Genomic DNA, 11,535 nt, shown 5'->3' on the forward strand with positions numbered 1-11,535 from the left:
TTGCGTTCTTGGGGATGCAACTAACATGGCAAATGCAAAAGTATTAAATCAGTATTAAATAATTTACAGCTTTACTTGGTATAGCATCCATCTTAGTTGGGAGGGAAAGCGAATTGTTTCACGATCATTTATGTTCAAAGTGCTTTCTTGCATAAAGATCGCAGAGAAAAAAAATTAACAATAAAGTCTGAAATACTGCCCCAAGGAGAGGGGATTGCACACACTATTGGCTCTGACAACTTTATGCGAATTATCATAATTTTCATGCAGAGCTGTCATGTGCTTGAAAATACCAGCGGTGCTTTGCAGAAGAGGGGGGTACACCTCCAGGCGGGCATCTACGTGTTCACCGTGATAACCCCTCTGCTTACATTATAACCCCTCTGCTTACATTATTTGCAGCGGCTGAGGAGTGGCGCAAGATGGGAGGTGAGCCCTGGCAGCTGATTGAACCAGTCGATGGCTTCCACCCCAGCCAGGTAAAAACCCAGCCCCAAGAGATGGGTGGGAGCAGGCAGGATGAGGGAGCATGCGAGACACTAGTGCCCATTGCTGCCCCAGGCACTCAGCTGGCATGCCACGGGGATGTAGGTTTGGGGTATTTCTCTTTTAAAGGAGAGTCATAGGATCATTTGGGCTGGAAAGACCTCTAAGGTCATAGAGGCCAACTATTAACATAGCACCACAAAGTCCACCACTAAACCCTGTCCCTAAGCATCACACCTATGGGTTTTTCAAATACCTCCAGGGATGGTGACTCAACCACTTCCATGGGCAGCCCATTCCAACGCTTGGCAACCCTTTCCCTGAAGAAATTTTTTCTAATATCTAATCTAACCCCGTCCTAGTGCAGTTTGAGATCATTCCCTCTTGTCCTATTGATTGTCCCTTGGGAGAAGAGACCAACCCCTACCTCATCAGGACCTTGACCTCCTTTCAGGTAGTTATAGAGAGTAATAAGAGAGTGATAAGGTCTCCCCTCAGCCTCCTTTCTTCCAGGCTAGAAGACCTCAGTTCCCTAATCCATTCCTCATAAGACTTGTGCTCCAGACCCTTCTCCAGCTCCATTAACCTTCTCTGGAGTCGCTCCAGCACCTCAATGTCTTTTTTTGTAGAGATGGGCCCAAAACTGAACACAGGATTTGAAGTGTGGCCTCACCAGAGCTGAGTACAGGGGGACAATCACTGCCCTGGTCCTGCTGGCCACACTAATGCTGATACAAGTCAGGGTGCCATTGGCCTTCTTTGGCCAATCTAAATGATGGCTCTAGCCCTAGAGCCAACATCTCCATTTCAGGCAGTTGCACTCTGCTCTGGCTCCTGCAAAGTCTTCTGCCTCTTTCCCTCATTGACCAGTACTATGGCCAAACAGGTCTTAATGCACAAAAACTGATCCTTGCCACTTAGCCTGGCCGCTTGTCTGCCCAAACACTCATGGGAATTTTGCAGGATCAGGACAGAAACGCAGCACTGCAGGAACCAGACAGGTCCCCTCCAGCCCTGTCCCTGCTCTGCAGCCTCTGAGGCTGTGGGTTTCCCTGTTGCAGCCTGAAACAAAGCTTTCTTTTTGAAGCTATACATTTAAATTGCTTATGCTCAGCAGCTACATATTAGTAAGTTTTCTCCTGCTTTCTTGGCCTCCTAGGACATATGGCAGGAGAAGGTTTACAGTCAGAAGTAAACAAAAGGGAAGGAGAAGCACCTGCTCTGCTTTAAGTCCTTGCCTGGATTTGATAACTTAGTTGTGAGGTTGCCTGGTTCCCACTTCAAAATAGCTTTTTTCTGACCCTGTAAAACACAGGGAGAGAGCATGTTCTGCAATCAGCTGCAAACAAAGCCAATTGGTTTTCTATTTGCTAGCTGCAGATTTCAAACATGTGTGCAAAGCAAAGCAGCAGCCAATCTCCTCTGTACAGTCCCGGGAAAAACTGTGTGAGCTGAAAACCCACGTGCAGCCTTTAACAGTGAGGTCTCCCACCAGCAGGCATAGCCTGACAGGGTTCTCTGGACACTCCTCAATGATGTTTTTATGGTGCATGGTGCCAGCTCTGTGCCATGGTGAGAGCAGTTTGGAGAAAGCTGTTGTCTAGGACATCACTGCCTTGCCCCACACTTCCAACTACACGCTCCCCTCCACCTCGGAATGATCAAGCCATGCAAGCAAACCCCACCATGCTGCCCAGCCACAGGCAGTGCCCCCTGTTCAAAAGTATGGCAGGATTTTATGGACCAGTTTTCTGTTGTGAGCTAACACTCTGAATGTGTTGACTCCCACACCTGATCCTCATACAACCCAATGTAATGACATTTTCCACGCTGAGAAAGAGCAGTCGATGGAGAAGCACTCCAACACGCATTGGAAGCATTGATGGATTCCAACATTTCGGCAGCTTCTCCGTTGAATGTGCTGTCAGTTCAGCTGGAGGAGAGCTGCAGGGGGAAATCCAAAGGCAAAATAGATGCTTTAGTTGCCTTGTTTCACACCCACGAGAAACTCCAAACCAGTCAGGTGGAGCAATACGGTGCCTTGCTTAGCCTTGCCAAGTTAAAAGAGCCTCCTGTTCAAAGAGGGACTCCTTCATAGCAGAAATTCCTGCCTGTCTACCACGCAGTACCAGAAGATAGCTGCATGAAAGTATGAACTCACAGCCTAGGGATGCAGAGAAAGCATGCCTGGATTTTTTGCTGCAGGCCTTTTGCAAGGACACAATTAGAAAAAACTTGGCAAATGAAATGAGAGTGAAAAGCATGATGAAACAAACCCCTTTCCCAACCCTGCCCTCTGGGGTAACCGTGCCATACAAAGACTATGGAGTGAAGCAGAAAAGGTCTTTGCATAATTTTTCTGTCTTACCCCAAGGCCAGCCTGAGGTTTCTTATAACCCCCAGTACCAGGCTACCATGGGAGCCAAGCTTGCCATATCACAACTTTTCATCCAGGCTCTTGCCCACATCCTGCAGCTGCAAGGTAGCATGGAGTTGAAGGTAGGAAAAATATATCTTAACTGGATCCTTCCTAAGCAAAAAGGAAGTTATAAAGGACATTGAAGGGCAGCTGCAAACCTACATGCAGCCCCCAGAGTCCTGAGATGCAGGATCCAGCCAAGCACTGTCTTTTTTCACTCCCTCTGGACCTGGCGTCCTGCAGTGGTTATGATTTCCCTCTCCTACTGTTAGGATTACTGTTACTGCTTTTATAGGTACATTTTCCCTTACAGTCAAGGTGCCAGCTGTAGATATGCCTCACTTCAAGTGAGTTATTGTCTTTCTAGGATTTATTAATTAGCCTTATCCAAACATCCACTATTTTTCTTTTCCTGTTAGTGTACAGAAGTCTGTTATCAATATAGCACTATTTAGACTGAAACATAGCACTCTGCTCCAAAAGAGTGACTCTCTTAATAAAAAGAAGGGGAAGTGTTAGCAGAATGATATTTAAGAGTACACTTAAGAAAGATGATAAACAACTCACTCACTCTTCATATGAGTTTTATTTAAAGTTTTACTTTCTACCAACATGAATGCCTCTGGCCAGGTGTGGCTTTTTTACCATACAATGTTGCCTAGCAGGAGAGAATTGATACCATGCAGCTCAAGTGAAAACAGAGGCTCTTACTTTAATCTCTGCAGCTATTCCCCATCCCTCATGTATAGTTTGACAAAACCTTACAACAGATAAGCCCTAGCCTGGGCATTTCTACTGAATTTTCCCCCTGTAGACCTCAAAGTACCTGACAAATATTCTCAAATTTTGGAATTGAGCAGCACTCCAAAGAAAGCATAAATACTTTAGCTCTTGCCTTCAATGCAGAGAAACTTTGGAGCTTGGGATAAAAGAACCGCAGCGCCCCTCTCGGCCAAGGGTGAGCTGGCAGTGTATACAGTGATCCCTAGTCATTGTAATACAGCAGTGGGCAGCATAAGATGGTGTCTGTTCTCAGCTCCTGGAATTCACCTGCTGTTATCAGCTGTCTGTTTAATTTTAAAAAATCATCTGCTGGTATAAACATAGCAGAAGTAGGTGCCAGCATGTATATCCAATAGTCCAGCAGTCCAGACATTCCAGAGGGATACGGGAGGGAATTGAAACTTCCTTGCTGAAGCCTGCATACCTACAATTACAAGGTGAAGAGAAAGAAAATAAGAAAAAAGACAACACTCAACGTGTCCCGTTAGAGCTAGTGCAGTTTCTCATGCTTTGGAGAAAGGCTAGGTTAGGCACTCAGGCAAGGAAAACTAGCCCACACAGTCCCCACTTCAGGCAATACTTTATATTTAAAAACCCTTGAAAGAAGGCATAAACACCAAGTACTGATTTATTTAGCCAGGCCCAGAAACACATTCCCTTTCTGTTAATTTCTTGCACAGTAAAGGTGTTTCCTGCCTGTTTTTATTAAGTTGCAAAACAGGAGGCTGCAAACAAACCACTCATTACAGGCATAATTGCATTCCACTAAAGTTTCAAAGCTAAAATTTGCCTCCATAAAGTTTTTTACAAAACACCCAGCTCAGGATGGAGGTGGAAGAAATTCACACCGTTTACTTTTGACACCTAAAAGCCACATGCATCACTCAGTCCTCCCAAGTTCCCTCTAGAGCTGTCTTTGTGAGACCATTCCCCAAAGTCCGGCTTGGTGGTTCTTGGAAGAAATATGACTTTTTCTTCCCACTAACTACAGATGGAGCCCAGCAATTTTCTTCAGCATCTCTTCCTTACTACAAAATTTCACTGCAAATCCTTGTGAATGCCAGATGGCTTCAAGGACATCACTTCCCTCTAGAACAGCCTATTGCTTTGTTTGGATGACAGGGCTATGAATTTCAACAGGATCCTGAACAAACAGCTCCATTTCTGGCTTTTATGAAGTTACCGGGGAGAACGTGAAAGCCCTGAGCATCACAAACTGGAACCTGAGACGCTTGGAAGATTCTTAATGTTTACATACAGGCAGGAAAGCACAGCTTGAGTGTGATTAGCTTCTTCCTTTTTCTTCCTTAAGTCATAGCAAAGCATACTCCACCCAGAAATACAGAGAAAAAGCTGAAGTGGCACATATCAGATGAGTTGAGTATTTACACTTTGCTGAGAAGCACGCCCTTTGCCAGTTTGGTGCAGAAGGAGAAAACAGATAGCCTGAAGCTGCTGGAATAACACAGCTGCCTCCCAGTTGCAGTCACCCAGAGCCTTGTGAGGAATGAGTAATATCTCCTGTAAAGAACTTCCTTAGGGGTTGTCATCTTCACTATTAAGAAATTAATTGCAAGCCCCATACAAATTACAGCATGTCTCACAGCACAAGAACTTTGGAATTTAGAAAAAAACATGTAAGAAATGCAATTTCCAGAATCACAAACCCTTCTCTGTGCCTTGCTACTCATCCAGAGTAAATTATTGAAGTCATCAGGACTTATGAAGTGATGTGTTAGCAGAACCTAATTTAGGCAATAATTTAGGGTAGTTTAAGTATATATACCTTAAATTACAGTCAACAGTAGTCTGAACACTGTAGAGCATACCTCTGGTGATACTTTTGCAAAGGGTGTACCATGCAAAGATAGTAGGGTTTTTAAAACCAACCAACAAATCCTGCTAAAAATATATATGGAAGGCTTAGGGAACTGTGAAGGAGGTTTGGAGACTACATGTCAGAATGGACCACTCTGACAGGGATGTGCCTCAGCCCCCTGGATGACATAGCATGTCCCAGAATAAACATTTGGTCACTAGAAACTGCAACCAGAAGAAAACACTCTACTGTACAGTCTCCTCTATCCTTCTTCCCTGCTCCAGTTCCTCCATCAGCTTAACAAAACCTCAGGTGACCGGAGTCTAAGAGCTTCCATACCACAAATATATCTTGTTGTATATGAGTTCTGAATAAAAGTAAGTTTTTTGTCTCCTAGCCCATCATTACAGCTTCCTTCAAAAGTACAACATTTAAAAAGAAGTGCATAAATATTTCCCAAAGGCTTCTGTCTTCTCCCAAACTCCAAAACAACAGCATTCAAACAGTTTGATTCCATAAACCTATTTCAGTCCTTTAAAAAAGGCTTTGTTAGCCTTCATAATTGCAATCAGTGTCAGTGTTCAAAAGTTTATGTTGAAAATAAAGTTATCATAGAAGCCAATTATAATTGTAGGTCAGGAGTTAAAGCAAAACTGTCTTAGCAGCATGGGAAAATTTGATTAAGGGAGAATCAGGCTGTTCTCTCTGTCCCTTTCTGCTACCCGTGATGTCTTTTACCCTGGCAATACAGCAGATACAATTTCTCTTCAGTGCATAACTTCCATGGTAAAAATCTCTATGAAAATTGGACCAACACTGATATTGAGGAGAAAAGCTATTCTAGCATTTCTGCAGGTCTCATGGGGAAAAAAACCTCTGAAGACAACCAGCAGCAGGTGCAAACTTAGAGCATCAGAGCAAGGTAGTTTCGAAATTGGATATAATTGGGCCTCTTTCCTCAACACATGGTTTCCTTCCAGGAGAGCAGAGAGAACATTTATTAGAAGTACTAGAGGTATTTAGAAGCATGAATTCTTTTAGACTTACAATAGTTCTATGCATTATATCCAAGCAGTGCTTTCGACTACTTTCAAAATGATCAACAGGGGAAAAAATAAAAATCATACTTTAGGGCTTTTGAATAGCAGTTTATGGACTAAACATCATAGGCATTAGAAAGTGGGTAGACACAGACATTGTGTCATTAGACAAACGACTGGTCAGGAGGGTGCAAATATATGGTCCTCACCATATTTTTACTGTTCAGAAGGATTTTGCCCTGGTCAAGCAGCTGGAATGGGGGATTTCTTTTGGTTAGAGATTACGGTCCATCATGTGGCTATACAGGCTTCCTTATGGTGGGGTCTCCTAAACGCTGGCATGAAATAACTACATTATAGAGGCATGAGATACTGATGGTATTTGTGCTTCTGCAGATTGCTGCAGCCCTTGGAACAAGCATTACCTGGCAGAAGGCACTACAGGAATGGCCTCAAGTGCTTGGAAAGGAGAATCCATTCAATGACCAGATTGAAGCTATATTCAAAGATCAAGGTGGACACTGACTTCCAAACTGCCAGAGCCATAATGTGATTTATGGTGATGTTTCCCAGTGCATTCCACGAGTCAAGATGATTAAAGACACACACAAAAAAGGGGGGAGGGGAAGTTATCAGAGCCAGTAGCAGTGGACATAGCACAACAGCATTCTTTTCAGCTTGTATCTCACCTGCACAAGTAGGCTATGCTTTTTTTGTGGAGCTACAAAAATAAAAATCAAAGGATACCTGCCAGCTAGACCATTTATTGTACCGATTTGCAAATCCATAAATTGTTTTTATGTAGATAGCAAACTTCTAGCCCTACCTCATTTTTTCACCCTGCAGAACATTATTACTTGGCTTTCCATTTGTACTGTTTCAATGGTTAATCTGATCCAAAAGGAGTGGGGGAAACCTCAAACTCATTATGTTGTTACAAATTGCATGTATGTAATTGCTCTGACTGTCAATACATTATTTAGCTGCTATTTGCTTATTAAAACGTGCCAGGCAACACAAGGCACTACAATTTTGATTTGCCTGGCAGCATTAGCACAGGCTGACTGAGCACAGGTTCTCTTCCTCCCATTAATAAGATGCTAACTTGACAACCCTTCATGTATTGAAAACAGGTTGCTTTTTCAACCTGTAATATATCTTTGCTCTTTATCTTCCTAACAAATAATATGCCCAGTCCTACGTCTTTTACAGGCATGACCCAGGAACCACTGAAAATACTGGGCAGCCCTTAGCTGCTGTACTTCATAGAAAGACTTGAACGTTGAGAATTACTGTATTTTTTCACCAGCTTATCCATGCTCTTAACAAATAAACAAATAAATATTTAAAAATTAGAGACAGCTCTACCCTATTCACAACCTTACTGATGATGGAGGGATCAGACAGCATAAAATGGCATTAATTACACACAGAAAAAAATCTGGTAAACAGAAAGATTTAACATGACATGACTAAAACCCACCCTATTTGGTCAAAGCTCAGGTAGTCCCGTTCTGCTCTTTGTTCTGAGCATATCCCTCATACAAGGCTGTGTCACCCATGAGGCAGCTCTTAGGTTGTGGTCCAAATCAACAGAGATGCCTGGCTGTAGGAGAAGCACCCGCTCAGCATTGGGAATAGGCAGGGGATGATTGGCTTATATTATTTTGATTGAAGCATGTATTATTGCTTTGCTAGATCCTATTTATTTTTTTTTTTAGAGCATAGTCAATGCCACATCCTTCATTAAGATAGCAGTAATCCCAAAGGAATTTCTAACACTTAAGTAAATATTCACGTCATCTATTTTCGGAAACCAAAAGGGAATACGTTCCCTAATTGAATGATACTTGTTAATAAGGCCCCAATTCATTCAAGGCATTTAGATGTTACCAAAATATCCAGTCTCCCAAGAAATAGTTTCAACTCCAGAGAGTCATGCCTGGGGAAATTATTTGACGGTAGAAGGAAAAGGAAATCTCCCTGCTTTCTGTGCCAATTCTTTCCAAACAACGTAACACTCCACGCACCCTGGCCAGGTAGAACGCCTTCTATTTTTTATTACCTGTTCAGGCCTCTTATGTTTTGCTAAATATAACACAAGGACAGAAACAAATGCATTCACATGGTTTTACTATAGACCAAATACAGCACTGGCAATAATTACAGAATATTAGATGATTTCCTCTAGACTAACATACAGAAGTGTAGCAATTAAAAGGGGGAAGAGAATCATGTTTAGAAGCCTAATTTTCAAGGCAATTTCATTGCAAATTATTGTATTTCATTTGAGGCTTAATAACACCAATTAAGAATTTTACAAACTAGTAAAACTGAAATTTCCTCAGCTAAAGTAAGCTTCATTGCCCAGAGCAAAGCGTTTTTCACTTAGAGACTTGCATATTAGTGAACTTCTTGAATTTTCAAACAATGGAAAAACCCGTTTCTTATACAATTATAACATCTTCTCAGAGACAACCTGAAACCATAGCTGAACCACAAAGCAAAGCTCTCAGGTTTGCCCAGTGCCATTGCTCCATGCTGGACATGGGGTCTCTGAGGGACACCAATGAATGGGTTTGCCCCTGGCTGGAGTTGCACTGACCAAAGCACATGCCCTCATGCCTTAGAGTTGAGCTCTGCAGCTCCAAATTGGGCTGTATGCAGAAACTTGATCTGTAATGCAGTAACTATCTGCGAATAAAGATGAATTTTGGGCCTATTATGCCATCAGCTTTTACAACCACTGTGTCTGTTATTTCAAATGCAAAAAACAGCTGAAGATCTGCACCCCCAACCATCAATCACTTACCCGTACCACTCTAAAAATACATGTCCTATGCTTAAAAAAAATGCTGCTGAAAAAGCTTACTTATGCTAAAGCAGTAATAAACTACAAATTCTAGTCTATTCCATTAGTTTAACTGTCTCCTGGTGTTTAGACTGGTTGACAAATACGTGGGGAAGAGAGAAATAAACAGGAAATAAAAAGTTTCTCTTGGAAAGCTAAGTATAGTTCCATGCAATTCAAACTTTATAGCAATATGTATTTCTAGAAGGAATGGTCTGTCAAGGTCTCTTTGGGGTCAGTCAGAGCATGTGAATATAGCAGGGATTATGTCACTGGCTTGGTCCAACACACTACAGATGGGAAGGTTTGTTTGGACTTCATTCTGTAAATGGTTTTTACAAAACTTAGAGTTTTGTTTGAAATCAGACAGTAGGAACTATTTCTGAGGTATAGAACATCTAAAGCTACCTAAAACTATTTGAATTCACAGAGTCTGGCCTCTTTAAAAAGGATCTACTACAAACATGAAAAAAATACATCACCATTTTTTTTGCAAAATTCTCAGGTCACCCTTAAAAGAGCAGAGAAGCATGGCAGGAGATGGCACACAGCAGTACAAGTCAGTAAAGCTGTGAGTGCAGGCTTGCAGCTAAGCTGGCATCCCATGCTTCTGCTGGCTGCAGTAGCCCATGTCCTCACCACTGAGAGCTTGTGCCCAGAACTCACCACACAGGTCAGCTTTTCTAACTTACTCCACCTGTTACACTTTTTACCTTTCCTTGATGAGGGATAACTACTTTTTGGTCATTGAACAAACACAGATTGGTTTCTACAATGGATAATAGCCCAATCAACCTAAACAAAAATATGTTGTTCCCTTGGAAACATCCAGTTCAGTTCTTAGCACCTTTCTGTGGACTCATTTGATAATTCTATATTTAAAAATTTTTAAGATCCATTTGGAAGTTTAAGAAGACAGCCTACTACATACCCAGCATGAAATTTACCCTTGCACTGTCCGTGTTGTGTTACTCTGTTACTATGCTGCCCTGTCTCCATCACTAAAGAAAAGAACAATCTCTCCTCTTCGTATCTAATGAACTGCTGGACATGGACAACCTGGCCTCTCACTACAAAATTTGGTGCTAGCTACATCCGAGGCCTCAAATTATCTTCTCAAAAAAGTGGAATTGTGATACACGTACAAAATAGAATCCTTTCTCAAACACTGTGTGGATCCCAGCACTACTTCTTTAGCTTACAAACTAGTGTTTCAAATGCATAGAAAATGCTATGAGAAAAGCAGGTGGTGTGTAATTTTTTATTTTAAACGAATAAAATAAATCTCAATACATAGTTTGAAAATATTTAAAGACATAAAGGAAAAAGAAAACGATTTAAAAGCAAGTACAAAAGTGGTAGGATGAAAACAGTATAAGCTAACAGAATTTAGTGTTTTGAGTGTGAATATGTAACAGCAACAGCAATTTCAAGTGTTCCACTACTGTATTTGCAATAGTGAAGTAATGAGCTGGTATTTCACTAAGCCCGGTGAAAAGCTGTGAAAACTGCAAGTTTTAACTGAGAAATGTTGCCATTTTGATGGGTCTCAAGTACTGCTTTTCTATGCATTTGCGCACATGTCTGTCAAGGGGAGGAAGACCCGTACTTTTGGCCAGCAGAGTATTAGTTGGTACATAGCAGCTTTGTAAAATCTTATTATTAAAAAAAAAAAGAAAGCACTTTTACAACCTATTAACCTATTCCTGGTTCTCAAATGGAGAATTCCAGCTTGTACAAACCACAAGTCCTAGGACATACTGATGCATACAATCCTAAACCTAAATTTCTCTGTTAGATTTTTTTTACATAGCAGTCCTAACAAAAATATTCAAGACTTTTCATTTCTATCAAAGTGCAATATACTGCATACACAATCCCACACCTGCAAATCACATAGTGTACATGCCATGCACTTACCCATACTGGTTTGTATAAGAAATTGCAAAAGCAGTATGAATACATTGCGCATTTCTATTGTTCTGACCACAAGGATGCTGTACAAGCAAGAAATATCTCTACTGCATGTTGTAGAATAAAATTGACTTAGTAACATCTGTATTTGATCCTTACAAAATACCCCAACAAACCCTCCAACATTAAATCTTGTACTTTGGCAGCATCCTTGTTGGAGTAT

The 11,535-nt window shown here is 41.5% G+C and overlaps 1 protein-coding gene across 1 annotated transcript in view; it reads left to right on the forward strand.

Moving 5' to 3' along the window:
* Positions 1 to 11,514, forward strand: part of AOAH (acyloxyacyl hydrolase) — an 84,083-nt gene extending 72,569 nt beyond the window's left edge. The window contains exons 21-22 of the mRNA XM_018075724.2: positions 403 to 479; positions 6,944 to 11,514. Of these exons, the coding sequence (XP_017931213.1) occupies positions 403 to 479; positions 6,944 to 7,072 (206 nt within the window). The 3' untranslated portion in view covers positions 7,073 to 11,514. The remainder of the gene's footprint in view (positions 1 to 402; positions 480 to 6,943) is intronic.
* The last annotated feature ends 21 nt before the right edge of the window (positions 11,515 to 11,535 follow it).

The sequence above is a fragment of the Manacus vitellinus genome, unplaced genomic scaffold (assembly GCF_001715985.3).
Source record: "Manacus vitellinus isolate BGI_N305 unplaced genomic scaffold, ASM171598v3 scaffold_3_pilon, whole genome shotgun sequence".
Taxonomy (NCBI): domain Eukaryota; kingdom Metazoa; phylum Chordata; class Aves; order Passeriformes; family Pipridae; genus Manacus; species Manacus vitellinus.